This window comes from Penaeus vannamei, chromosome 30 (genome assembly GCF_042767895.1).
Source record: "Penaeus vannamei isolate JL-2024 chromosome 30, ASM4276789v1, whole genome shotgun sequence".
In the NCBI taxonomy this organism is placed as follows: Eukaryota; Metazoa; Arthropoda; class Malacostraca; order Decapoda; family Penaeidae; genus Penaeus; species Penaeus vannamei.
In genome coordinates this window covers 14367961-14380460 of record NC_091578.1, presented here as the reverse complement: position 1 = coordinate 14380460, position 12500 = coordinate 14367961, and the positions used below count along the sequence as shown (strand labels likewise).

The window sequence follows — 12500 nt, the reverse complement described above, 5'->3', positions numbered from 1 at the left end:
GAAGGTGTCGGTGCGGTCGTGCGTGACGCGGGCCGCATGCAGGTTGCAGGCGTTAGGAATGGAGAAAATAGCTGCATCCTGAGTCAGTATCCGGCAAGAGTACTGCCCAGCCGTGTCGGCGTCGTTGGGGTGGACATCGGCCACTTTTCCTCCAGGGAACACGCCGCGGAAGGTCTGCACCTTCACCGTCACGGTCCTCGGGGTGGAGGCCCAGTCGTTCTTGTCCAGGACAATGATGGTGACTGGGTACTCGGACTTCATCTTGGGTTTGCCGCTGTCCTCGACCTCGATGCGGAAGTTGAGCTCCTTCGTGGTCTCCCGATCGATGTTGCGCGTTGTCTTGACCTCGCCTGTGGCCTGGTCCACGGTGAAGAACTCGCGGTGCTCGCCGCCGACGATGTAGTAAGTGAATGGGTGGGTGTTGGGCGCCAGGTCTGGGTCGGTGGCGCTCAGGGTCATCACAGAGGTCATGGCGGGCTCGTGCTCAGACACGTAACCGACGATGTCTGGAGGATCGAACTGAGGGCCATTATCGTTCACATCATCTAGTATGACACGCACGAGGGTCGTGCCGGTCTGTGGAGGCGTGCCATTGTCAATAGCCCCGACAGTCAGGTTATAGACCTGAATAGTTTCTCGGTCCAGCTGCGCTGTGGTCTCAATCACGCCGCTCTGAGGATCCACCTTGAACACCTGTCCCAGGTTGCCTCCGATGATGGAGTAAGTGAACTGATTGTTCTTCGGGCGAACGTCGGAATCCACGGCCGTGACATTGACGACTAGCGTCCCGACAAGCGCTCCCTCAGAGAGCCTGGTTTCATACAGTGGCTGAGAGAACACTGGGGGGTCGTTACCATCCTGAATGGCGATGATAATCTGCGCCTCGTCAGTGTCGTTGCCGCGGATGCTGCCGGCGTTCTTCGCCATGACAGTCAAAACCACTCTGTTCTGACTCTCGCGGTCGAGGCTGCGGGCCACCGTGATGACGCCGGTGGTCGGCTGGATGAGGAAGCCCCGGTCGTTGCTCGCGCCCACCAGGAGGTAGTACACGCGGCCGTCCTCGCCCTTGTCCTCGTCTGTGGCCTGGATGGCGCCGACGGACGTTCCGATCCTCGCTGATTCTGAGACGGTGAACTGGAAGACCGGCTGGATGAAGCGCGGGAAGAATTCGTTCCGGCCGGTGACGTGGATCACCACCTCGGCCGAGCCCCACTGGGAGGAATCGGGGTTGTTGGCGGCCCTTACATCCAGCACATAGCTACTCTTCTCCTCGTAGTCGAACACTCTCCGTGAAGTGATCACTCCCGTCTCGGGGTCTACTGCGAAGAACTCCTTGCCGTCGCCGCCCACCAACGTGTACTGAATGACAGCATTGCGGGCGGAGTCGATGTCGGTCGCATTCAGCTTGAACACAGTCGTCCCAGCTGCGGCGTTCTCGGCGATGTAAGCGTCGTATTGCTTTTCGCTGAACCTTGGCGGGTTGTCATTGATGTCCGTGAGGATGACCGTGAGCACGGCCGTGGACTGCAGGGGTTCGAACGCGAGGTCGTGAGCCGTGATGTTGAGCCGGTACTCTTGCACGGCGTCGTAATCCAGCGGGTGCGTGATGGTCACGTCCCCGCTGCTCTCGTCGATCGCAAACTTTCCAGCTTCATTGCCGCTCGTGATGGAGTAGCGCACGAGGCCGTTGGGGCCCTTGTCGCTGTCCGTCGCCGTCAGCGTGCCTATGGCCGACCCGAGGGGCTCGTTCTCGGGGACAATCACCTGGTAGCTGACGGCGGTGAACTCCGGCGTGTGCAGGTTCTCTCCCGTCACCACCAGTGTCACCAGAACGTCGTCCTTCTTTGGAGGAACGCCGCGGTCCAGTGCTCGGATGAGCAACATGAACTGGGCGTCGACGCGGTCCTGGAGGCTCCTGGCTACCGTGATCCAGCCCGTGTTCGGCTCCAGCATGAAGTAGTCGGTGCCGTTGCCGCCCACCTTCTGGTACTCGATCTCGGCGTTGATGCCGAAGTCGCGGTTGTCGACGGCCTTGATCTGGATGATGGACATGCCGATGGTGGAGCTTTCGGGGACGGGCGTGAAGTAGTGGTCTTGGGTGAACTTGGGAGGGTTGTTGTTGGCGTCCACCACGTTGATGACGACGGAGCTCTCCGACGACATGGGCGGCTTCCCGTTGTCGGTGGCAACTACTACCAGCTGATACTGGTTCTCCGGCGACGGCCCCTTCAGAGTGTGCTTGTACTGGAGCGCTTGCTTGGACAGTATTTCGCCGCTGGAGGGATCCACGCTGAAGAAATCCGACGGGAATTTCAGCGAATATGATATAACGCTGTTCGGCCCTTGCTTGTCCCGATCCGTCGCCGTGACTTGCCCGACGAACGCCACGCTGCGCTGCAACTCCGGGAAGTTGAACACGTAATGGCTCTGCTCGAACTCGGGGGCGTTGTCGTTCTCATCCTGCACGGTGATGGTGAGGGGCGTCTCGGCGCGCCACGAGCCGTCCACAGCAGACACCTTCAGGAGGTACTCGTCGTTGAGCTCGCGGTCGATGGCACTGGCCACGGTCACGTTCCCGCTCACCGGGTCGATGTAGAACTTTCCTCCGGGATTCTCCGTGAAACTGTAGGTCGCGTTGGCGTTCTGGCCGATGTCGCGGTCGCTGGAGGTCACCTGGATGACGAACGTGCCGACCTCGGCGTTCTCCGTCACGTTGACGCTGAACAGCCTCGTGAACCTCGGAGGGTTGTCGTTCTTGTCCTGCACCGTGACCACCACCATGGCCGTGCCCGTCTGCGCCGGCGTGCCCTTGTCTACGGCCTCCACCGTCAGCGTGTACACCTCCACCTCCTCGCGGTCCAGCTGGATCTTGGTGTAGATCTGGCCCGTCTCCGCGTCGAGCGTGAAGGCCTCCGCCGCGGGCGAGTCCTGCCTCAGCTGGTAGATGACGTTGGCGTTGGTGCCCGAGTCGCGGTCCGTGGCGCTGACGGTGGCCACCAGCTGCGGCGGGTACTGCGCCTCCTGGATGCTGGCGTTGTACACCGCCTGCGAGAACACGGGGGCGTTATCGTTGAAATCGGTCACGTTGACGACCAGGTGCGTGACGGAGGTGAGAGGCGGGTCGTCGGCGTCCTTCGCAGCGACCCACACCTCGTACCTCGGCGCCGTCTCGTAATCTAATCCGAACTGCGAGATTCGCAATTCGCCCGTCTTCTTGTCCACCGTGAAGGCCTGGCCGACGTTCCCGCCGGCGATGCTGAAGGTGACAGCGCCGGTGGGCCCGGCCTTCGGGGACGTGGCGGTGAGGGTCGTGACCAGGTCTCCGCGCGCGGCCTCGCTGAAGCTGAACGTCTTCTCGAGCGGCTGGAACTCAGGGAACATATTGTTGGGCTGCAGCTGCACCACCAGCCGGGCCGTGGCGGACAGGGGCGTCTCGCCCGAGTCCGTTGCCAGGACCTCGAGCTCGTAGGTCGTGTCTCCCACGAGCCCCGTCGAGGCCTTGATCACGCCCGTCTCCTGGTTCATGTAGAACTTGTCGGCGTCGTTGCCCGACAGGTAGTACGTGACCCGCCCGTTGACGCCTTCGTCAGGGTCCCTCGCCTCGCCTCCGAACACGAAATCGCCTGCAACCAACAAACGAAGCTCGGTTAGCTCCAGTAACTAATTTCCTGTCGATGTTTGTCATTTTCACCCGCGTTGCCCAATTATGCAAACGACCCATAAAAGCAAATTGATAAATAAGGGGCCACACCCTTCTCTCGCGGGTTGATATGACCTGATCATGTCAATAAATATGAATGAAAAACAACTATTGACGTGAGTAAACTACACATTAATATAACAAATGACACTACAGTAGACTCATACACACCCATTATCAATAAATATAAATGAAATACAGCTATTAACGAGAGAAAACTAAATATGAAAATAATCAATAAAAGATATAAACGATAAACCCAGGAGCATGACATAAGTCGGCAGAAAGAAGTCACAGAAAAGGTATATAATACAGAAGAGTTACATTACAAGAGCGAAGACTGAAAGGCGAGAGAACGAGACCCACCTCAGGCGAGACACAGAGAGGGAGGGGGGACTGACCTGGGGCGGTAGGGTCCGGGACGTGGATGAGGTACATCTCCTGCGAGAAGGCCGGCGCGTTGTCGTTCTCATCTGTCACTGTCACTGTCACCTGCGAAAAACAAACATACATATACGCGTTACCAGCATGTCAAGACACATCCAAGTTAATATATTGTGACACAGATAACTAGATTTCATTATTGAGCAACATTTTTCATTCCATAACCCTATCGGCTGAGATAAGCAGACTCTCTTCACCAAGAAAATCTCCCGCTTCTGAGATTCGGTTCCCAGCAGCCAATTACCCGCGCCCGTGCCTTCGTTCGGCCGCGATGTCAAAACACGTCGTAAAAAGCTCGAACTCTCACCTGTGTGGTGGCGGAGCGCGGTTCGGTGAGCGAGGAGTCGTGGGCCTGGAGGATCAGGGAATACTGTGCCACTCGCTCGCGGTCCAGGTGGGCCACCGTGCGGATGATGCCGGTCCACTCCTCGACCATGAACACGCCGGAAGCGCCCTCGAGCAGCGAGTACCTGCAGGAGCGACAGAACGCGCGGGTTAGCGAGCATTACAGGGCCGCGTCCCATCGACGACCGGGATGCGTTGTATTTACAGAAGGCGTAATGTGTACCCATCCATCTCGGACGGAGCCTTCTCCCGTAGCCATGGCATTAAGTCAAGTAGTACAATATAAGTAACAATGGAGCATCACATCCTCCTTCATAAAGAACCGAATGTAATGGAAATAATTATAATAATGATAGTAATAAGACCACATTCTTGCCAGGGCCTGTTGGGGATCACAGAGACAAGTGAAAGACAATTATATCTCACTCAGGACTCGAGGGTTGGGACAGAGGGAAGAGTGGAAAGACCAGGACAGAAGGGAAACACAAAAGGGGAAAAAGTGATGGGAGACGGGGGAAAAAGTGAGATATAGAGAATTCCGGGAAGGGCAGGGAAGAAGGGGGAGGGGGGGAGTGAAGAAAGCAGACAAGAGGAAACGGAATTAATGAGAGAGCGTGAGAGAGGAGGAGGATCGCGGAGAGGGAGGGAAGGAGGAAGGGAGGGAGGGAGAGAAGGATGTAACTACGAGCAAATGATGTGTTTTTAACAAGCGGAAATGAGAGTATCATGTTAATTTTGATACTCTACTCACTGTAATTGCCCGTAAGTAATCCTTCACTGTCAAAAAATCCAACAAACCCCATCAATCATGCATCGTATTTGCATATAATACCAGAAGTCTGTCAGATGTAATGTCAGAGCAAGAATGGCCGTATTAAGCAGTGACAATGTAATGGATATTGAAACCAAATATTCAGATAAGATTATCAAAATCAAGGGAGGAAAGGAAATATATGACAAAAGAATGGAAGAGGTATGATTAAAGCGAAAGGATAATATGATATGGATATATATATATATATATATATATATATATATATATATATATATATATAGATAGATAGATAGATAGATAGATAGATAGATAGATAGATAGATAGATAGATAGAGAGAGAGAGAGAGAGAGAGAGAGAGAGAGAGAGAGAGAGAAAGGAACATGATTCAAAGAAGATAAATATACAGAGAATGACAGAGAAAAGGAAAAAGGAAGTTGAGAAAAACGGGAACACAGATAATAGCGATAAATAAAAAAAAATAAAGGAAAGTAAAATAAAAGTTATAGACAGACGAGAAAAGAAATTGAAGAGATAGATAGATAGATAGATAGAAAGAAACATACAGATACAGAGACAGAAGTAAAGAAAGTGAATGAGATGTGGAGCAGATAAGAATAAAAAAAAACAAGACGAAGAAAAAAGATCGATCAAAATAACACAAGCAAAAAGATAAAAATAATAACAAGAAGAAGCAAGATGAACACAATCTCACGTCGACCTCTGACCTGATCTTGGCGTTGTCTCCGGCGTCGCTGTCGGTGGCGGTGACGGCGATGACCTGCGTGTCGGGATCCACGGACTCGCTGACGGAGGCCTCGTACTCGTCCTTCGGGAACGTCGGGGCGTGGTCGTTCTCATCCTGCACGAGAACCGAGATCGTGCCGGTTCCTGTGAGGCGCGGGGTTCCTGCGGGAGAGGAAGAGGGAGAGGGGGATTAGCTGTCGTTTTCTTGTCTTGTTCTTCTTTTTTTAAATTTTCTCTAGGTTGTTATTAATATTTATTTATGATCATTGGTTATAATTGTATGTGGGTCGGTGAGGAAATGCGATTCGTTAAGAAGATAATTTTTCCGGACTGATGAAAGAAGCATATTTGTAAGAAGTTTATTTTATCTCATCCTAGTCCGTGCCTTCATTAAAACACGCACGCACACGCACACAGACACATACACACAAACACACACACACATACACACAATATCTATCTATCTATCGGTCTGCCTGTCTGTTTATCTGCCCATCTACATATCAAATGCAAAAAAGATTGTCAAGCTCATGTCAACACTCCACCCACTTAATCGAGCGCTGTAATTCCCCAAAGCAAGACCGCAGATTTGAAAAGTGAAGTCGAGTCGGATTCTGGCAATGAGAAGTTGCGAGCCCAACCCGAGCGCAATTGACGACGATTGCAAGTCAGGTCTTTAAGGCAGGGGTCAGCGGAGGTCAGGGTGTCAACGCAGCAGCAGGCGGTGGTCGTGTTATAGATAAGAGGTAATAAATAGGAACGGAAGGGTCGAGGTTGCAGCAGCCGGTCGTGAGTTTTGTGTAGAAAGTCATAGTTTATAGGACACGGATTCTTTGGGCCTGCGTGGAGCGATGGCCGACCGACCGAAAGATTCTCTCGGCGAGGGAGAATTATCTCGAGTGAAAGTCGGGTGATTAAACACTTTCCGAAAACGACGCAACGAAAGGAAAACGACCAAAATAAAGCGAGATTCCCGGCCGCAAAACGACTCTTGTATTTGACCCAAATGTTGGGATTGTCGTCGGGGAGGGAAAAAAAGAGGGGAAAAAAGTTAATGGAATTTCATCTATCCAGCTAATCGCCTTGTTGACTCGCTCTCCGTGTTTACCCAATGCCGCTGGTTAACAAATCCACTTTCACGAGCAAATTACATGAAGCTGTTCTCTTTGTGTGCATAACATGTTGGGAGGGAAATTAACGTACATGTACAGAATCACTGGCAGATCAAATGTCAAGTAAAAGTTGCAGCGTTTCGTGCATTTGCATGATGAGGAGTTCCAGATGAGAGGATGGGCTTGCATGAGTGGATGTACGTGGATGACATGAGGGTAATTATTTCCTCAATTGAGAGTAAAAACAGATTTTTCTTTAAACTAATCGACTTTATATTTGGCCAGATCACAAGGCGTAAAAGAGAAAGGAGGGTGGGACTCTTTCATGCACACACGTACACACGCACAGACACAATTACAGTGGTTAGAACACATGAACACCCACCCACCCACAAACACTTCCTTCCCTTATACACGCCCCCACAGACCCCCCCCCTCCCCCTCACATCTAGACCCTTCCTACATAGCCGCCCCCCTCTCCATCTCTCCCACAGACCCCCAAAACCTCAGCCCCACCTACACCCCCACCCCCGACAAGCCGCCCTCACACACCACTCCCTCCTTCCTCCTATCCAGCAACTCGCTCACCCAGCCGCCCACGCGCCCACACTGACCAGCCCGCTTCTGCAGCATCACCCTTTAGGGCGGAGGGCGAGAGCGTTCCTCCCGCCGCCGGAAGCCGCAAAGGAGGCAAGGAAACCGCGAGATTTGCAAGAGTGGAGAAAGTGTAGCGTGCGACTGTCGTGCGGCCGTTTGTTGCAGCGGCGGCCGAGCGAGCGATTCACTCTCGATGCTGCCCTCGGACCCGTTGCATTTTGCGTCGTTGCCGTGGTTGTTATTGTATTCTGCCGCGGTTGTCGTGGTTGTTGTGTTTTGTTATGGTTTCTGTGACTGCAGCTGCATTTTCTCTGTGGTTGTCGTATTTTGCTGCAATTGTGGCACTTTGCTGTGGTTATTGGTTGTCCCTGTCCTTATTGCAGTTCGTTGTGGTTGTCGTGTTTATCATTGTTCTTATTACATTTTGCGGGGATTGTTAATGTCCTTGTTGGACACTGATGCTGATGTTACCATTGCCGTTAACACATGTTCTTAATTTGGGAAAAGTCTAATGTGAAAGTAATATGAAAAAAGAACATAAACGGTGAAACTCGGGCATGAAAAAAAAGAATAATGAAATAAAATAAAAGAAAAATGATATTCACGATAATAGCACTTTCTCGCAGCAATAATAAAAAAAAACGATAATAACAATAATGCTAATGTTAATAATGCCATAACAAGAACCTTTGCACGAGCTACCGTTTCGCTACCATCGTCTGCCGGGAAAAGTAAAAGAAAAAAGTCAAAAAAAAAAAAAAAAAAAAAAAAGGAAGAAAGAAAAAACACGGCATTACACCTGGGAGATCATCAACCCCGTTATTAGAAGGGGAGAAAAAGCCACGCGCTGGCTCCCTCTACAAGCTTAAGGCGGGTGAGGGAGAGGAGAGGAGGGGAGGGGAGGGAAGAGGAGGGGAGGAGAAAGGGGAAGCGAAGGGAGGGTAGGAAGGAAGGGAAGGGGAAGCGAGGGGAGGGGAGGAAGGAAGGGGAGGGGAGAAGGGGAAAGGAAGGGACGGGAGAGGAGGAAGGAAGGGGAGGGGAGAGGAAGGGAGGGGAGAGAAGGAAGGAAGGGGAGGGGAGAAGGAGAAAGGGAAAGGGAAGGGAGGGGAGGAAGGAAGGGGAGGGGAGAAGAAAAGGGGAAGGGGAGGAGAGAATAGAGAAGGGGAGGAGATAGGAGATGGGAGGGGAGGAGAGTTTAGGAGAGGAGAGCAGGGAAAGAGAAGGGAGGCGAGGGAGAAGAGGATAAAGGAGAGGGGAGGAATGAAGGAAAGGGAAGGGGAGGGAAGAAATGGGGAGACGGGTAACGATACAGAGACTGATGGGTATGTGGATAGAAAGGTAAGAAAAGAGAGAAAAGGAAAGAAAGAAAGGAGAGAGAGAGAGATGGACAGATTTGTTCCTACAGAGCATTGAAATCTCCGGGCAGAGAGATGGAAGTGAAAGATGGAAGAAAGAGGGAAATGAAGGATGGAAAAGAGATGGAAGCGAAAGATGGAAAGGTGGAAATAAAAAGAAGGTGAGAGATAGAAGTAAAAGACGAAGAGGAAAGATGGAAATAAAGGAGGGAGAGAGATGGAAATAAAGGAGAGAGAGAGAGATGGAAATAAAGGAGAGAGAGAGATGGAAATAAAGGAGAGAGAGAGATGGAAATAAAGGAGGAGAGAGAGAGAGATGGAAATGACAGAATGAAAGACAGGAGATGTAAATGAAGGATGGAAGAGATGAAGAGATGAAAACAGACAAAGAAAGACGGAAATGAGAGGCAGAGGAAATGAAAGTCTGGTGGGAATGGATATGAGATAAAAAAAATGAGGAATGGAGGAAAGATGTAAATGAAAGAAAATGAAAAGTGTATATTTAACGACAGAAGGATAAAGCTTTAAGCTGAATTATCTAAATTCAAAATCAAACTTGAACTTCACTGCATTAGGTAAAATCAGCTATTCGTTACTCTGAGAATGGTAAAGCTAAAAGGAAGTGTGCATGAGAAGGAATGAATAGAGAAAGGAAAGAGGAAATAGACAGAAATGATAGATGGAAGATGAAAAAAATCTAAATCAAGGGAAGGATGAAAGGGATATAGAGAAAACGGGAGAAAAAACGGACTAAGGGGATACTTTGGCATTTCCCTCAAAGTGAATCTTCTTTGTTGACACGCCACTCCTCCATCATCACATCCTGGTGCTCATGACAGCTTCGAAAAGATCGCATATTTTCCCTTCTTCTTCCCTCCCTCATTTCCTTTTTCTTTTCCTTTTTTTCCCGGTCTGTGGTCCCTTCATAAAAAAATGATAAAAAAAAACATCATCGTCTGTCATCAAATCCTTTCCCAGTTACAAAAGACGAATTGGTTATTTGGTTAATCGGTGGCATCAAAGGCTTTTTTATGTCTAGTTTCGCATCCTTTCGTTATAATTTCAGTTCTTTGCGGCCGTTCGGTTTTCGGCGGGCTTGTTATGGCGGGCGGTTTGCACAGCTGCGCGGGCTAATTTTTTTCTCTTTTTTTAGGGGGGAGGGGGAGTTAAGAGGGGTATTCGGGGTTCCTTCTTTTCTTCTTTCTTTCTCTTTCACTCTTTTCCTTTTTTCATTTTCGTTGGCGCTCTTTACTTATTTTTTCCTCATTTTCCCTCTCACTGTCTCTCATTTTCGTTGCTTGTATGTTTTTTTTCCCTTCCTTCCTTCTCCCTCCCTTCTTTCTTCATTTCATTTCTCCTCTTTCTTTCCCTCCTCCTTCCCTTCCCTCTCGCTCCCGCTCCCCCTCTTCCTCCCTCTCTCCTTCCCTCTCTATACGGACACATAAACAACCCCTTCCCCAGACTAGCCCCGAGCTCCTTCTGAGACCCTGCAACCTGCACAGGCAACGCAGAAACGCGGCAGATCACAAGCAACATGCAACAGACTCTCTCACGCGCCTATCCCTTGGTTCTCCAGCCCAAGGTCGGCCCGTGATCACTTCAAGAAACCACAAGCATGTCAGAACCTCTTGGCGGGTGGAGGTGACAGACGGGTGTGTTTATGCGTGTGTGTGCGAATTACTGCACGACAGCGCGCGGTAATGTAAGTGTATGCGTGTGCGTGTGCGTTTGTTTGTGAGATGCCTGCGAGGAAGAGGAAAAGGGGGGTTGGTAGGTAGATTGATAGATAGAAGGATGATGGATGGATGAATGGATAGATATAGATAGATAGATACTGACTGAGACTGTGAGTGAAAGAGAGAGGGAGAGAGGAAAAGAGGGAGAGAGGGAGAGAGGGAGAGAGAGGGAGAGAGAGAGAGAGAGAGAGAGAAGAGAGAGAGAGAGAGAGAGAGAGAGAGAGAGAGAGAGAGAGAGAGAGAGAGAGAGAGAGAGAGAGAGAGAGAGAGAGAGAGAGAGAGAGAGAGAGAGAGAGAGGGAGAGAGAGAGAGAGAGAGAGAGAGAGAGAGAGAGAGAGAGAGAGAGAGAGAGAGAGAGAGAGAGAGAGAGAGAGAGAGAGAGAGAGAGAGAGAGAGAGAGAGAGAAACAGACCCAGACACCCCAAAACCTCAAAAAACACCGAAACCCCCAAATTCCTCTCCACTCACGTCCTCCCACGCACACCCACCGGCCGCCCCCATACTTTTATCCGAATTAATTTAAAGTCCGCCCTAAACGCCCATAATTCTTGCCGCGGCGAGGGCGTCTGACCCTGTCGCCTCGGCCATCCAGTTTCTCATCTTCTCTCGTTTATTAAAAGTTTTTACAGATTCTCATGAGCCGCGTGATACGGAAAATGCTCGACCGTGTGGAGGATGAAAATACTTATCTATTGAAAGTATAAAATATGGAAGACCGATCATAACGTTGAGAGAAGGGAAGGGAAGGGGGTGAGGAGAGGAGAGTATAGAAAAGAGAGAAGAAAAGAGAATGAGAAGATAAGTGAAGAAAAAAGAAGAGAAGAGTAGAAAAAAGACGAAAATAAGAACAGGAAAGACAAAAGGAACGAAATGATTGAAAATGACAGAGAGTCGGCGAGGGAAACCTTTCAGCAGAGTCCGGCCGGAGGAATAAACTGAGCCAAAAAAGCCACAGAGAACACAGCGTAATGCCGAAACAAGAGACCCCTGGCGACGGCCTGACGAACTATGATCAGATTCCTATTAAGGCCATAAAAACCAGCAGCTTAATGGCTTGGCAAGGAGCATCCTGTAATTGTGAAACATTAAGCCTACCGATAATGGCAAAAGGTGATTCGCTTGATAATCATCGACACTTCATAATTCCGGAGCCATCATTTGCCACATCGGCGGTAATGATATCAAGGAGAGCAGCTCCTGTGCTGGCCGGGGCGCCGGGCGAGGGACCCGCGCCAGGAATGCCAGGATCGCGCCCCGACTTGCTTGGCCGCCCGCGACAGCGCCTCCGCCTCGCGAGGGGCGCCCGCGACTCGCAGTCTCCATTATCGGACTTACGCTCTTTATTATGATGGTCATCGCTTTTGCTAATATTCAGCAATACAAATATTTATCAATGGTACTAATATTCATTAGTATTCTTAATATTCATCACTATAACAGTCATCAGTATTACTAGAATTCATCACTATTCCTAATATCCATCACTAATCCTAACACTGATCACTATTCCTAGTATTCATCACCTCATATCCCTCACTATCATTCTTGTGCATCATTGTGTTACGATTAAATCACTTTCAGTTTATTCAGGAAAGGAATGCCATCCTTGCACCCCCCTTCCCCCCTTCCCTCGCCCCCCCTCCCCCCTCCTCACCCACGATTACGAAACTTTGGAAATGAATCAAAGAAAA

The 12500-nt window shown here is 50.2% G+C and overlaps 1 protein-coding gene across 1 annotated transcript in view; it reads right to left on the bottom strand.

Moving 5' to 3' along the window:
- ft (cadherin-related tumor suppressor fat) overlaps positions 1-12500 on the bottom strand; it is a 297068-nt gene that overhangs the window by 10568 nt on the left and 274000 nt on the right. Inside the window, exons 8-11 of the mRNA XM_070143092.1 lie at positions 5991-6171; positions 4452-4614; positions 4102-4192; positions 1-3623 (exon numbers count right to left, since the gene is read on the bottom strand). The exon at positions 1-3623 is cut by the window's left edge and continues 1274 nt beyond it. Of these exons, the coding sequence (XP_069999193.1) occupies positions 1-3623; positions 4102-4192; positions 4452-4614; positions 5991-6171 (4058 nt within the window). The remainder of the gene's footprint in view (positions 3624-4101; positions 4193-4451; positions 4615-5990; positions 6172-12500) is intronic.